Genomic DNA, 16,715 nt, shown 5'->3' on the forward strand with positions numbered 1-16,715 from the left:
TTGCTCAGCTTCTTTATTCTCTGTCATTTGGTCTTCTATATCACTAATTCTTTCTTCTGCCTCATTTATCCTAGCAGTGAGAGCCTCCATTTTTGATTGCACCTCACTAATAGCTTTTTTGATTTCAACTTGGTTAGATTTTAGTTCTTTTATTTCTCCAGAAAGGGCTTTTATATCTCCCGAGAGGGTTTCTCTAATATCTTCCATGCCTTTTTCGAGCCCGGCTAGAACCTTGAGAATCGTCATTCTGAACTCTAGATCTGACATATTACCAATGTCTGTATTCATTAGGTCCCTAGCCTTTGGTACTGCCTCTTGTTCCTTTTTTTTTTTTTTTTGTGGTGAACTTTTCTGCCTTGTCATTTTGTCCAGATAAGAGTATGTGAAGGATCAAGTAAAATACTAAAAGGGTGGCAGAGACCCAGGAAAATATGCTTTAACCAAATCAGAAGAGACCCCAAATCATGGTGGGGGGGGAGATAGGGGATAAAAAGAGGTTCAGAAAAAAAAAAGAAACAATTTAAAAAAGAAAATGAATAAAGAAAAAATATAAAAAAGAAAAAAATATATATATATTAGATAAACTAGTTAAAAAATGTTAAAAAAGAAAAGGGTAAAAGTTAAAAAAATTTAGCAGAAGAAGAAAAAAATTGAAAAAAAATTAAGTTAACTGCAAGACTAATGAATTATGGGGAGAAAGCCATGAGTTCTGTGCTTTGCTTTCTCCTCCTCTGGAATTCAGCTGCTCTCCTTGGTATTGAACCTGCACTCCTTGGTAGGTGAACTTGGTCCTGGCTGGATTTCTTGGTGATCTTCTGGGGTAGGGGGCCTGTTGTAGTGATTCTCAAGTGTCTTTGCCCCAGGCAGAATTGCATCGCCCTTACTAGGGGCCAGGCTGAGTAATCCGCTCGGGTTTGCTTTCCAGAGCTTTTGTTCCCTGAATGCTTTCTGTAGAGTTCTGGAGAATGGGAATGAAAATGGTGGCCTCCCAGTCTCTGGCCCAGAGGAGTAGAGAGCTTGGGCCCCCACTCCTCAGTGCACCCTCAAAGAACAGCGCCAATCACTCCCATCTCCCTGGCCTCTGGCCGCGCTCCAAGCTCACCCAGACTGTGACCGGTTCAAGGTAAGCCCCAGCTGAGAGCTCATTCCTCGGCTCTGTCTCTGTCGCCGGCTTCCCTGTTCTAATACCTGCAAGCTCTACTACACTCAGACACCCCCGATCCTTCTGTGACCCTGCGGGACCTGAGGCCATGCTGACCCCGTGTGGGCTTCACCCCAGTTTAGCCCCTGGAGCAATGTGCCTCAGCAGAAAAGACTTTTAAAAGTCCTGATTTTGTGCTCCGTTGAAGTGCTGCTTGCCAGGAGCCGGCCCCTTCCCCTACCATCTATCTTCCTGTCCCTTTGGATTCACTTCTCTGCCAGTCCTACCTTTCAGAAAGTGGTTGATTTTCTGTTTCTAGAATTGCTGTTTTTCTTCTCTTTGATCTCCCATTGGATTTGTAGGTGTTTGCAATGTTTAGGTAAGCTATCTAGCTGATCTCCTGCTACCTGATGTAGTCTCATCCTGCTACTTCTCTTCCATCTTGACTCCTCTCTGGAAGAGCAGGTTTTGGTGGAACAGGTGATGTTTAGAGCCAGGACTCTTGGGGGAGGTCATGGAAAGGATGTGACTGTTGGTTTCCCCTCAAGCTGGAAGTCAGAAGCTCCTCCCTGCCTCCCCTATCCTTGGAATATGTGTCCTGCTTGCTTCCTCCACTCCCAGAGGCTGCTCCAAGGACATACACTTGAGAGAGCAATGTGGTGTTGAGACCATCTGGATGGTCTACACTACTGAACCCAGTAAAATCCTCTGTACAAACATTTAAGATTCAGCAGGCAAATGCAGAGATCTATTTGTCTTGCTGTTACCTCGCAAGTAAGTTCCCTTGCCCAGTAAGCCTGCCACCTACCTACCTGGGGTGGCTGCCTTTTTCTTCAGCCTCTTCCTGCCCCCAACATGTGGGGGCCAGTTTCAGATAATGCCTGGGAAGTTACTGAGGAGGTTGGGAACCCACAGAAACTGGATGACATCATATGAGGGATGAGTGCCCATAGAGAAGAAAAGAGGTCCAAGGAGTAAATCATGAAGTGGTGGGGAGAGGCGAGGCATGAAGGAACAGCCAGTGGGGGTTTTACAGGAAGATGAAGGAGAAGTCTCTCACCTGTGACCGAGACACCTTCAAGGGAAGGTGAAGATTGATGACTGACACTGGCTTTAGCAAGGACATGGGGGTGATCAGTGACATCGACAATAGCATAATGCCATTAGGATCTTACCCATTTATTAATGAATTGAAAGTTAAAGAAATAAGTAATGCAGTGTTCCCAAAGTGGGTTCCAAGTCGATCAAGTTATTTACAAAACAACCAAGCAAACACACAAAATGAGAAAAAGAAACAGAAATTATTCTAAATTAACAACTTATTTTAACTTATGCTGAATTCTCAACAGTTCTCTAGTATTTTATGAGAGAGATCCAAATTTGTCTTTTAGGGAGAGGTAAATACTTTTCTGCAGGGACATTTTATGGTGAAAATAAAACTTTTGTGCCCTGATGGCCTGTCTTCTTTCAGTCTTAGTCTCCTGGGCTTAATTTCATCTATGTTCACTGACATCTCCCAAGTTTGTTTCCTTAGCCTGAATGTGTTTGTTGAACATCAGGAGCAAGGACGTTGACTTGCTCCAGGAGCACTCTGTTGACTTGCCATCTTCAGTGTATGTCTAATAGATTTGTCAAGCTGACTATGTCCCCCATCGAGCCAGTCTTACTCCAAAATCTATTTCATCTGCAGTCTCCCCATCTCAGGGACTACTAACCCCTTTATCCAGTTGCTTGGGTCCGATCTTGGAGTCACCTTTGGCCACTGTCTTTCTCTCACATCCTGATCCTAACCATCAAGAAATCTTGCCTGCAGTGTGTCAACATATATCCAAATTCCAGTCCTTCTCTCGCCATCTACATTGCCATCTCCCTCTCACCTGGAGGACCACAGAGCCTTCTGAATCATTCTCCTCCTTCAGCCCTCATCCTCCTTAAGGGCATTTTCATGCCATTCCTTGGCTTGAAGTCCTCCACCAGTTTTCTTCTCACCAAGTAAGAGTCTCAAGTGCTCAAGATGACTCATGAAGCTTGATAGGCATGGATTGCCAGACCCTTCCAACTTCCTCTTACTTTTTGGCCATTTCTTATTCCACTCAAGCACGTGGTTCCCTGTGGCTCCTCTGCTCCAGGCCGTTCTGCTCTGCTCCAGGCCGTCCACACTGCCTTGCCCCTTCTGCCTGGGCCCTCCTTCAGCTGTGTATCCAAATGTGTATCCTTCCCAGGCCCCCCTCCTGAAAATTCCATTTCTCACCCTCTCTTTCCCTCCCTAGTCTGCTTTCTTTTTCTAATTGTAACACCATCTAACATTGGTTATAAATATCTTTTACTTCTTTCTATTGTTTATGATCTTTCTTCTCTGCCAGGAGGTAAATTCCACATGGGTGGGTATTTTCACCTGTCTTTGCTCTGTATGGTGCACTGCTGGTCCCCCGTATCTGAAGCAGTGATGGACATCTAACAGAGGCCCTCACAGTGGCAGGGTGGGTGTGGGTTCAGCATTTTGTGCTTCCAAGTCCTGTTGAGGCTGAGTTGGTAGGCAGGACCATGCTAATTATTAAAACACTGAAATAATTCCTTATTGATGAGTCTGGAACCCCTACATCAGCCCCTTCCCTCCACAGTACCCTCCACTGTACTTCCCTGGCACCCCCTTCCTCCATAATCCAGAAAACACAGGGTTAAGCCCAGCTCCTTTGCAGTAGCTGGTATCCTTGTCACTGGTCAGTGCCCACGTGACATTGCTTCTGTCAGAGATTTCAAGCATCGCCTTCCCTCTCATCTGAGAAATGACCAATAAGCTTAGCTGATTGCTTGTAATCTTGGATAGAAAAACTGAGATAAATTCGGAGAGGAAATTTACCTAAAAAGTTTTTTGGGAAAAGGACAGACCACAGAATTTGTTTTGGACAGCTTGTTTCTGGAATCATTCCCCACCCTGACTCTCCCTCCCACCCCCCGACTCAAAATTAACAGTACTCTCTACAGATCATTTATTTGGGGAAGTTTGGTGACAAAACACTGGCAAGACCTCCTGTGAAGATTTCTCATGGTATCCCAGAAATGAACTTTGGTCTTTTACTTCAGTACAGTGTTGCTCCTATTATATACATGGGAAAATAAGACTTGATTTTATTTTACTGTTTTACGGGAATAAATAACACTCAGTTGAAACCATAGATCTTAAATGTTGAATGAGATTTAATGATTGCATTCACTCATGTAATCACCATCCCAAACACCGTGCAAAATACTTCTTCCCAGAAAGTTGCTACCCACACTTTTCCCACCAAATTCCCACAATTTCAAACACATGCTTTCTGTTTCCCAGTAAAAGTTAATTAGGCTGTCATTGAGCTTCATAGACATGTAAATATGTACTTTTCCATATTTAGGCATAATTGGGGGGGATGGGCAGTGCTTTTTTGTTTTTTATTTTGCAACAAACTCAAAATTACTGGATGTGATCTTTTCAAGATTCATCATAGTATTATATCAGTAGTTCTTTTTTTTAATGCCTTTTCTTAATCCATTCTGCTGATAGATGTTTGAATTGTTTTCTGTTTCTGGTATATGAATACAGCATTCATAAACATCCTTTTGTTAAGTGTTTCGTGGACATGTGCTTTTAATTCTCTTGGGTAAATACTTAAAGTGGAATTGTGAGGTTGCAGAGCAGATGTTCCTTAACTTTTGGTTTCATTTATTGACTCCTTGAGATGTACATGCAATAAAATTCGCACATTTTAGGTGTAAAGTAAGCTGTGACAAATGTATGCCGTATGAAACCATCATCTCAAATTCAGGTATCATCCCATCAAATTCTCTTACTCTCCTTTATAGTTAATTGACTCCCACAACCCCCTCCCATTACCTTTGCAGTTTATAAACATTATAGAATGTTAGGATTATAGAATAAACAATATAGAATGGAATCATACAGTGTGTGCTCTTTTACACCTGGCTTTTTCCACACAGCCCAGGGTTTCTGAAATCCATCTGTATTGTGTTCTTCCTTTTGTTTTTTAATTGCTGAACAACTTTCCATCATGAGGGGAAAATAGTTGATCCATTCATGTTGCTGTTGGCCATCAAGATTCTGTGAACATTTGGGTGTGAGTCTTTTTGTGGGTATAAGTTTTGATTTTCTTCGAGTAAATCCTTAGGAGAAGAATTTCTAGCCGTTACCAGAAGCTTCCAAACTGTGTTACAAAGTCATTTATGATTTTACACTCCCACCAGGGTTGTATAAGGGTTCTAGCTACACCACAGCCTTTTGTCAACATTTTGGGATTGTCAGTCTTTGTGAGGCCATCAAATAGAATCTATCAAATAGAATCTCATCCCATCAATAGAGTCTCATCAGACTATTTACATTTCTCTAAAGACTAGCAATTGTGAGCACCTTTTTTATGTGTTTGCTGGCCATCAGTATATTTTGTGAAATCACAGTTTGAGTCTTTATGATTTTTTAAAAAATCAGGCTGTTTTGTCTTCTTCATATTGATTTGTATGAGCCATTTATAAATTATAGATACAGGTCTTCCATCAGATGTATAAATTGTATTTTGTCTGCCTGCAGTTTGGCCTATTCAAATTTTAATGATGTCCTATGAAGAATAAAAGTTCTTCATTTTGGTACAGTCTAAGTTATATAGTTTTCTTTCATGATTACTGATTTTTGTATCTAGTCTAAGAAATATTTGTCCTTGTTCAATATGAAAAATACGAAGATTTTTCACTATGTAATTTTTTACAAATATGATCCATTTTGATTTTTATTTCTGTGTATAATGTGAATGAAAGAGATGTCTTTCATCCATAAAGATAGCCTGTTTTTCTATCATCATTTGTTGAAAACTATGCTTTCCCCATAGGCTTATGTTGGTGCTTTTTTTTTTTTTAAGATTATTTATTTATTTATTTATTTGACAGACAGAGATCACAAGTAGGCAGAGAGGCAGGCAGAGAGGGGCGGGGGGGAAGCAGGCTCCCTGCTGAGCAGAGAGCCTGATGCGGGACTCGATCCCAGGACCCCGAGATCATGACCCCTTGATCATGATCAAGCCAAAGGCAGCGGCTTAACCCACTGAGCCACCCAGGCGCCCCTATGTTGGTGCTTTTATCAAAAATCAATTTTCTGTGTGGTTGAGTTTATTTCTGGACTCTTTCTTTTATGGTCCTTTGATCTCTATGTCCATCTTTATGCCAATACCACACTGTTTCCATTGTTCTAGCTTTATATTAAATCTTAAAGTTGTGTTATGTAAGTCCTCCAACTTCGTTCTTATTTTTGAACAATCTTTTGGTTATCCTATGCACTTGAACTCCCAGATATATTTTAGAATTCTCATAGAAATTATAGGTGCTGATTCTAATGTTGGGAAAATAAAGGCCAGACTGAGCCCAAGAGAAAGGAAGATATACATGAAGTAAATGAAGAATGACACATGTGGACTGCAGGTTATAAAATCATCATATGGAATTAGTCTTGAGGGGATATTGGTTATAATTTAGTCATTGCACATATGCAAACACTTAAGAATGCTGGCTGGTTTTCATATAGCCAGCAACTCTGTTTCTCCATCTTCTCTGTCCTCAGTCCACAGAGTTCCTTCCCGTTTGCACAAAACCCTCTTCTCAGCCTCAGGAGTTCCCATGGGACATTCCAAGACTGACTTGGGCCTCACTTTACCATAAGAGAGAACAGTAAAGCCAGAGTTTCAAGGAAGAGATAGAAAAACATAGCTCAAAGTACATTGCTCCTGCTCAGGTTTGATACAGACCTTTCCTTTCCAAACCAAACATTTCAACCCCTAGCTGGTTGTACCAGTTAATTCAACAAACATTTCCAAGCATCTGCTTTGTCCTATGGCCCTCTGCCGGGCAAAACACTAAAATTACCTCCTCTTCTGGAGCTCATAATCTAATGGTGGAAAACAGAATACAAACAAGAAATACAATTCATAAGTAGAAAAGATGATGGGTGCCCCAGTAAAAAGCCAGAGCTGGGTAAGAAAATAGGGAGGAAACATTGCCATTAAAATTCAGTTGATCAGATACTCAAATGAATGCTTTGACCCCAGTGTCCATGACTGTAGTATTCACAGTAGTTGAAGTTAGAAGCAACCCCAATATCCATGAATGGATGGATGGATAAAGAAATTGTGGTATATTCATAGGATGGATATTATTCAACCACTAAAAGAATGAAGTACTGATACATTCTTCAACATAGAAGAACCTTGAATATACTGTGCTAAATGAAAGGGGCCAGACATAAAGGTACTTATTGGATGATTCCATATATATGAAATATTCAGAAGAGGCAGATCCATAGAGGCAGAAAGCAGACTGGTGGTTTCTAGGGGCTGGGGAATGAAAGGAAGGGGGAGTAATTACTATTGGGAATGGGATTTTATTTGGAGTGATAAAAATGTTTGGAAAGTAGAAAGAGGCAGTAGATTCACAGTATTGTGAGTATACTAAATGATACTGAATTGTCACTTTCAACTGATTAATTTTATGTTATGTGAATTTAAACTCAATAAGAAAAAAGTTACTCAGAAGCATAAAAAGGAAAGAAAGAGAAAGGGAGGGAAGAAGAAAGGGAAAGAAGAAAACAAAAGAGAGAAAGGAAGAAAGGAAGGGAAAAAAAGGAGAGAGAAAGAAAGAAAGAAAATTACATAGTCAGGGTAAGTCTTTTTGAGAAGGTACTACAAGAGCCCTGACTTCCAGGAAGTGAGGGAGTTAACCTATTGGGTAACTGGAAGAAACTGTCCAGACAGAAGGAAGAGCAAGTGTACAGTAGAAACTGCCCTGTGTGTTCAGGGTTGGAAAGGAGGAGTCAGAAGAGTGATGGGTAGCCTCAGATTACATGGGCCCTCAGAGCTGCTCTAAGGGGGTTAGATGTGGGTGATGTGGGAAGACATTGGAGGCCTATATAATCTGACAGGTTTTAATAGGATTTCTGGAGCCTCTTTATTAGGAGCAGTCTGAACAGGGGGACTGGTGGAAGCACGGATAACTATTATAAGCTACTGTTGCAGTCGAGGTGAGAGATGATGGTGGCTAGGGAGAGGAAGATGGAGGTGGAGGTCGGTGGAAGTGTTTGCAAATAGGATGTGTTTGAAGGTGAAACCTACAGGATGTCCTGGTGGATTGCAGGTCAGATGTGTGAGGAAAAGAAGAGCCAATGACTGATGGTGAATTTTGTCTTGAGCAACTTGAGGAATGGAGTCGCCCCCACTGAGTTTGAAGAAGACTATGAGAGAAGTTGCTTTTCATAGGGGTGAGGCAGGGAAGGAGCATCGAGAGCTCCTAGAGTTTGAAGTGTGGCAAAGAATCCAAAGATAAGCACTCTTCCCAAGGAACACAGTGGGTTGTGCTGTCCCTAGAGCCTTCTCCCAAGACCACCTACCACCACATGGGATCTGCCCCCTGTCCATTGCAGGCTGCCCCCATCCATTGCAGGCTCTACAAATAACCCATCATGAGAAATGGGAGAAAAGTGACATTCAATATGCTCTCTAATGAAATGGGGAAAAGATTTCCCCTTTGCTTATTCTTGTGAGAATTACTAAGAACCTGACCCACTTGGATTCCTATATGTGCAACATGACAAAAATGTCCTTGCTTTTGACATGGCTTACAGTAAGACTAGGCCATACATGGACAGCTCTGGACTATGAGAGTACATCTTGATTTAGTTATGATACCAGGCAAGACAAATGGGAGAAGTCTTGCATGATATCTTATTAGTTATGAAATACTTGAGCGCCACAGTCCAAATGCAAATTGCTTGCTGTTACTCTGAAAATCAGGACTTTTGGTTTTTGTTTATTTTTTGGCAGAGGTGTTAGTAAATTATAAATAGGGACATGCCAGATTTCAAAACTCTCATCCAAAATCAGAAGGAAATTATGGCTAAACTCAAAAATCAGAACAAATTTATAGCCAAATTAGGTTAGGTTAATTTTTAAAATGAAGAGTAGGTCTGAAAAATCCTTAAAAGAGGGTGTCTGCTAGAGAAATAAGCAGACATTGAAAGCTTTCTGCTTAACTCAAGAAATTTCACAAGTGCTCAAAATCACTGTTGTATTTATTAGTTAGAGGCCCTTGCCTTTCACATTTTGTCTCAGTTATTATGAACCATTATACGTTTATATTGGATGGTGTCATAGTAGTGAGAAACAAAAGTGGTTTAGTTATTTATAAAAAGAAGCTTTTGGGAAATTAGACTAGCTTATTTTGTTTAATAACCCAGCCCACAATTTTAAGAAAGCAATCTTGACTGCTCTGTTTGTTGTTGTTGTTGTTTTTCTCTCCTTTTTAGTTGGTATTCAAGAGAAAAAAAAAAAAGGGCTTTGGCTTTGAGGTTCAACAAGTTTGGTTTCAACCCTAGCCACAAGTGGATGAGCTTGGTCTGATGATTTAACCATCATCTATGGGTTTTTTTTTAATCTGTAAAAGTTGAGTGATATTGATGATAAGTACTTCATTTCTTTGAGTGAAAGGACTTAATTGCTGAATAGATTATTTGATTATCTACTGTAATCATTAGATTTTATGAAATGCTTCTTCCAGGTTTCAGGATCATGTTAACATTCTAATTGAAATCTGATTTTTAACTGAGAAATCTTATATTTGAAACTAGGAAACCCATGGAAACCTGGTCTAGTCTTATGAAGAAATGCCTACATTATTTCTTAAAGATTTTATTTATTTATTTGAAAGAGAAAGATATCACATGCCAGCAGAGAGGCAGGCAGAGAGAGAAAAGGGGAAGCAGGCTCCCTATTGAGCAGAGAGTCCAATGTGGGGCTCGATCCCATGACCCTGAGATCATGACCTGAGCCTAAGGCAGAGGCTTAACCCACTGAGCCACCCAGGCACCCAGAAATGCCTACATTTAATCAAACCTTTTGAAAGATAGTTTAATGTATAAAATAAAAGTTCATATTCAGGTATAAGAACATTCAGTTTCATATTACTTTATTTAACAAAATGTTATCCAGAGTTTAACCATGTCCTGGGCACTGTTTCTAGCTCACTTGCTCCTGATTCTGTGGTCTCAATGTGAAACTCATATGCTCTTGATAATAAGAGCTTAGACAACTAACTCCAGACTAGAGATAAGCAGACCTGGTTCCTCGAATTGACACTGAACATCTTATGGTAAATCTGTGCTGTGACAGAATTTTGTATTTCTCCCTCCCAGAGCACATGACTGATGTCTAAACTATGACTAAATTCCCAAGCAGATGAGCATGCCTGCTTAAGAACACTGCCCGCTACAGTGGGGGGAATGAAAAACCTATTAGAAGAATCCTTTGTTAGCAGGAACCTCCTCTCTCTACCTTGGTCACCCAGTGGCAGTGTGACTTCATGATTAGATACTTAGCCTTTGAGACCAGCCTGTTTGGGTTCTGTCTCTTAGCAGTATGTGACTTGGCCAAGTTGTTTAACTTTTCTGGGCCTTCCTGTCCTTCTCTGTAAAATGGGTATTATAACAAGAATGCCTGCCTCCATGGGTGTTGTGGCAATGAAGGAGTTAACACATGTAAGCCACTAGGAACTGGACCTTGGCATAGAGTGAGTTCTAGAGAAAGCTTAACCATTATCATTATATTATTGCACCAGTCTGCAATTAGTCCCTGAATTCTCTGGAGATGTGTTAAGTTTTAAAAGTGATTTGAATTTACTCATGATAGAGTTATTATAGCTATGTATAGCTCAAATCTAATTTTGCAATTAACATTCATTTTACATGGGGTCCAAGAGTTGAAGTTTATGGTCTTCCTATCAGTCCCCTTGAGGTAGCTTTCTTACTCATAGTTTCTCTCTATGCTCCTGAACTCCTTAGAAAACCTGTCCTTTTCCAGCAAAACTGATCTGAGTCTCTACGGGGACTTATATCTGAGGAGTTGAGATGCTGGGGGAATCTGGTTTTGGAAAGACTGTGTCACATTCTGGACCATAAGAAGAGCGCTTACAAACTCCGTAAAGTCTGGCTTACTCCTCATTACTTGTCTCCTCATTCGTTTTTGGAACTCTTTGTAGTTCGTCCAGCCCAAACTGGATGAGCATGCTGAGCTAGAATTTGCCAAATGAAGTGTCGAAGAATATCTAGAAAGGCAGATTCAAGGCCCCAGGACTTCAAGATCACTGAGAACCTGGGGCACCTGGGTGGCTCAGTGGGTTAAGTTACTGCCTTCAGCTCAGGTCATGGTCTCTCTGTTCTGCAGGGAGCCTGCTTCCCCCATCTCTCTGCCTGCCTCTCTGCCTACTTGTGATCTCTCTCTGCCTGTCTCAAATAAATAAATAAAATATTTTTTAAAAAGATCACTGAGAGCTAAATGAGTAATAATATCAGGGCAATAAACAGCAAACATTATTTAGCTTAAGAAACCGCTAAAATAAGGGGAGGTGGTTTGATGACTTCACCTAGAGGGATTACTCAGTGTTGTCCTTATGTTGAAGTATTTATGTACCAAGGTCAAGAATTCTTGGTACATGACGCACCCCTATTTTTGAACCAGTCATGAACTGTGACTAAAAATCAAATTTCAGTGTGGGTGGAGTAATGAATTCCAGGATGTCTTTGAGTGTCTCCCCTTCAAAATAAAAGAGAGAGTGCGTGCACCTGAGGAGACTTCGGAGCGGGAGTCACAAGAGCTGGAAACTCTTCTTAGCTCAGCCATCGACTTGGAGATTGCTCCCTTCCATCCTTCAGGTTGGGTAAGCATCACTTACTTATCTGAAGCTTATACTAAAAACTTTTCCATACACATAATAAGAAAAGTACCAGCAGATGATGTTTAGAGGAAATGTGCTTTCTTGAAGTCTATTTAGGGTTGCTGTGTCTATTGTTCTATTAGCTAGTTTCTGTATTCATTCAATCCCTTCCCTGACTTTTTAAGAAAAAAAAATCGAGTTCAATGATTCTCTTGGTGAAAGGAAAAAGAAAAGCATGTAAATATTTTTCACAGACCTCCGACTATTCTTAGAAAAACTGGTGAATTTTGGAGACAGGTTGAGGTGGGCACACATTTTTGAGGGTTTGGCGTTGTGTCTAGGACAATTTGTTTAACTTTTCTGGGCCTTCCTGTCCTTCTCTGTAAAATGTTTAATTAAGCATTATCGATTATCGATTAATGCTTGACCTGTCCCTTCCCTATAGTTTTAGTTGCTTTGTGATGACTATTTGCACGTACACCTGCATGTGGGTCACATGTGTGTGCACACAACCCCCAGCCTGTGTGGAGAGCTGTGGTTTTTACCTTTGGCATTTAGGACATTGTGTTTTCTAGGGTCTGTTGAATTTTTTATAGTTTTAATTTGTTTCGAAAATAGAAACTAGTTTTCTTTCCTCCTAATTCAGCTTCTTCCAGTACATGGTCATCATACTATGAAACAGTACAACTATTGTAAAGCCTATGGGGCCCAAAGTTTCAGTAAGAATAAATGCAATGTTTCATGTCTGAAATCCTGCTGTTAAACATATTCACACCTAATAAATACCTGTTGATTGATTAATTCTCCTGGGGGGGATTGAACAAGTAAAAATCATAACAGTAAGTATTTTGCTTATGACTTTGTATGATGTATGTTTCAGTAGAGACATTGAAACTCTATCCTGCTGTAAATCTCAAAGGGTACATTCAACCTCCTGGGGAGACCTTCACCATTGTATGTCACGGATTCACCTTGAATAATCTCAACAATCAGTTACCAACACTTGCTCTGGATTGATAAACTGAGAATGAGACTTTGGGTCTTGGCACTTCTAACAATTCTTCTACATTTCACAGCAGCTAAATTTAGTAAGTACTGCTTTTCAACTGAAATTGTAAAATTTCAAAATTAAGTAATTCCAAAGATGTTTGCCTTTTTTTTTTCTTAAAGGTTTTATTTATTTATTTGAGAGAGATGGCACGATTATAAAATTTTAAAATTAAGTAATTCCAAAAATATTTGACTTTTTTTTTTTTAACATTTTATTTATTTATTTGAGAGAGTGAGAGAGACAGCACAAGCCATGGGGAATGGCAGAGGGAGAGGGAGAAGCAGACTCTCTGCTAAGCAGGGAGCCTGACGCAGGGCTCGATCCCAGGACACTGAGAGCATGAACTGAGCTGAAGGAGGAGGCTTAATGGAACCGACTAAGCCACCCAGGCACCCCATCATTTGCCCTGTTTTAAACTGCTTGCTTCTGGTTGTTTCTGGAAAATTCATTTATGCTTCGCAGTCATTCTTTATCAGTAATCTATCAGGACAAATTCTTCACAACAAGTATATCATAAATTTAGTTTTACATATTTAAATACATCAAAATTTATCCTGCAGCCCACATGTAGGAGGTGCTGTAAGCGTTTGTTGTCCCATAGTATACTTCTCAGAGTGACATGTGGCTGCTTTGTCACTGGAGCAGTGTAGGAGGATTGGCTGCAAGTTAATTCACTAACCTGTGGTATGCATTAGAGCATTTCATAGAAGATCTTCATCATTTACCATCATTTACTATTCTTTCACGGTGAAAGTGTCACAGAAAATGGTCCATTTCTATATTTAATACCAGAAGGATAGAGTATAAGAATATAATGTTGTTATATGGTCATTTCAGGATCCTATTTATGTTTTGTTTGTTTGCTTTTTGTATCTGCAGGCAAATCATCCTGGGGCCTGGAAGATGAGGCTTTAATTGTGAGATGTCCTAGGCAAGCAAAGTCTCGATACCCTGTGGATTGGTATTACCTGAAAACCAACGAAAGTATAACCACCCAGAAAAGAAATCGTGTGTTGGCTGCCAGGGAACGGCTTAAGTTCCTCCCTGCCAAAGTCAATGATTCTGGAATTTACACTTGCATTATCAGAAGGTATTAACAAGGCAGTCACCATAATCTTCAGCTTGTTCCCTTTATTTGCTAATTGACGGTGTGAGCTGTCCTTCCTCTCCTTTCCTTCCTAGACCTTTGTGGGACAGCTGACTTTATCAAGTGGTTTGAATAGAAGGGTATTTCTAGGAACACCATCTGGTTGGGTTTTGGGTGATTATGAACAATTTAAAGATAGAATTGCAAGAATTTGTAATTCAATTAGGAAAAGACCTAGCTTTTGTAGTAACCAAGAAAACTGAGAGCACTCACTCACTTTGGCTAGAAGTAGGAACAAACCAGCTAAAAGACCCAGTAAGCTAGATGTTGGCCATCAAGAAGGCCTATAGTGGGAGCAAAAGGGCTGTTACCAGTGCCTTAAACGTGAGGGTATTATAGAGGGCACGGATTGCATGGAGCACTGGGTGTGGTGCAAAAACAATAAATACTGTTATGCTGAAAATAAAAAATAAATTAAAAAAAAAAAAAACAAAAAAACCTGAGGGGCAAGCCTAAGAGGGTTGTGTAAGAGTGTGCCTGCAGATTCTTTACTCTACGTATATATTGTTAAATGTTCTGATCTTGTGCCTGTATTTGGTATATACAATATGTCAGATGAACTTCATCAAAATGTGAGATGTGATTAGTTAGGCATCTGGCTTCTGAGGTCAGAACAGTCTTCGTTTCAAATTCCTGTCTTGTCACAAGTTGGCCTTGTGATGGCAGCAAGTGATTTCTCTGTCCTTCTCTTTCCTTATTTGTAAAATACATACGATAATATAGCCTACTTCAACACATCCTTATGAGAAGAAAATAATGTAATGTTAGCACCATGAATGATACACAGTAAACTCTCATTAAATACCAATTATCTTTATAAAATCCTGTTCTTGGCATGATAGCAGATCTAGTGTATAAAGAAATGGCGAGGGAGTCATTTCAGGGCTAATATAAGGGATATGTTTTATCTCAAATGCAACACAAAAAATATTTAAAACTCTAAATTTTTTAAATTAACATATAATGTATTATTTGTTTCAGGGGTACAGGTCTGTACTCCTCAGTCTTACACAACTCACAGCACTCACCGTAGCACACACCCTCCCCAGCGTCAATCACCCAGGCACCCCATCCCCCCCACCCCTCCCTTCCAGCAACCCTCGTTTATTTCCTGAGATTAAGAGTCTCTTATTGTTTATCTCCCTCTCTGCTTTTGTCTTGTTTCATTAAAACTCTAGATTTTTATAGAGGTTTTTAAATAAGAAAATAATTCCTGTACATCAGTTGTTTGAAGAAAAAAAAAAAGCAGTATTAAGTAAAAGCTTAGAATTGAATGAAGTCATTTCATAATGCTGAGTAACTTTTTAAATCGTTTGACTTATTTTTAGTCCGACCTCCAACAAGACTGGGTATATAAATGTCACCATCTATAGAAAACAACCAGATTGCAATGTTCCAGATCATCTGATTTATTCAACAACATCAGGATCAGAAAAAAATTCCAAAATACATTGTCCTACAATTGATCTCTACAACTGGACAGCACCTGTTGAGTGGTTTAAGGTAAAAGGATACTTGGGGGAAATGGCTGAAAAGTACACAAAACAAGGGCAAGTAAAGAGTCACTGAACATGGAATGGAATGTTTCCTTGCAGAATTGTAAAGCTCTTCACGGACCAAGGTATCACATACACAAGACCTATGTGCTGATTGACAATGCAACTAGCAAGGACACAGGTGATTATACATGCAAATTTATGCACAATGAAAATGGAGTCAGTTATGGCGTCACAACAACCAGATCATTCATTGTGAAAGGTGAGCCTACCGAATGTAACAAAACATAATATTTAAAAAAATAATGTGGGTGGAATCGTGCCCTTCTTGTTGATTTTCCTTAACTGCAGACTCCCTTATCTGCAAGGGATACATTCCAAAACCCCCAGTGGATGCCTGAAATAGGGGATAGTACTGACCTTATATATACTATGTATATATATATATATATATATATATATATCATAGGTCCATACATACCTATGATAAGGTTTAATTGATATGCTGGGCACGGTAAGAGATTAGCAACTATAACTAATAATAAAATAGAATGATTACAACAAAATACCATAATAAAAGTTACTACAGTTCTTAGCAAATTCAGCATATGATGTTTTTCTCTTTTCTTATTAAAGTTGAGAGCTTTCACCTTTTCACTTTGAGGAAGTGTTTAATGGCTTCTCTGGCTTCTCTGCATTACCAGCGTCATTACTTTTGTGCTTTGGGGACACTATTAAGTAAAAGAGGGGTTACCTGAACACAAGGAGTGGGATGCCAGGAAAGTCTGCTCATAACCAAGAAAGCTACTAAGTGGCTAATGGACATGCGGTAGAAACGGGGCAGATCTGCTAGACAAAGGGACAATTCACTCCTGGATGGGACCGAGTGGAGCACTGTGAGATTTTATCATGCTACTCAGAACAGTGAGCAATTTAAAATTTATGAGTTGTTTATTTCTGGAATTTGCAATGTAATCTTTTCGGACTGAGGTTGACCATGTATCCATGTGAAAAGTAAAACAAGCGACCATACTTCATGATCCTGATATGTCTTCCGGCTTCATCTCCTCTTGCAAGTTCTCAACAACAGAGCAAAGAACTTTTCTAAATGCACTCTCAAGATTTCAGGAATTTTAGAGGGAGTTT

At 39.8% G+C, this 16,715-nt stretch overlaps 1 protein-coding gene across 6 annotated transcripts in view; it reads left to right on the top strand.

Annotated features, from left to right (window-relative positions):
• Window positions 1-16,715, top strand: part of IL1RL1 (interleukin 1 receptor like 1) — an 80,798-nt gene that overhangs the window by 48,044 nt on the left and 16,039 nt on the right. For 3 of the 6 annotated variants that reach the window (XM_082747149.1, XM_082747151.1, XM_082747150.1), the window contains 5 exons: window positions 11,711-11,878; window positions 12,756-12,963; window positions 13,806-14,016; window positions 15,402-15,576; window positions 15,669-15,831. In XM_082747149.1, coding sequence (XP_082603275.1) covers window positions 12,903-12,963; window positions 13,806-14,016; window positions 15,402-15,576; window positions 15,669-15,831 — 610 coding nt within the window. In that variant the 5' untranslated portion in view covers window positions 11,711-11,878; window positions 12,756-12,902. The remainder of the gene's footprint in view (window positions 1-11,710; window positions 11,879-12,755; window positions 12,964-13,805; window positions 14,017-15,401; window positions 15,577-15,668; window positions 15,832-16,715) is intronic. The other 3 variants (XM_082747152.1, XM_082747154.1, XM_082747153.1) reach the window with 1 other exon arrangement.

This window comes from Mustela nivalis (assembly GCF_964662115.1).
Source record: "Mustela nivalis genome assembly, chromosome: 8".
NCBI classification, from domain to species: domain Eukaryota; kingdom Metazoa; phylum Chordata; class Mammalia; order Carnivora; family Mustelidae; genus Mustela; species Mustela nivalis.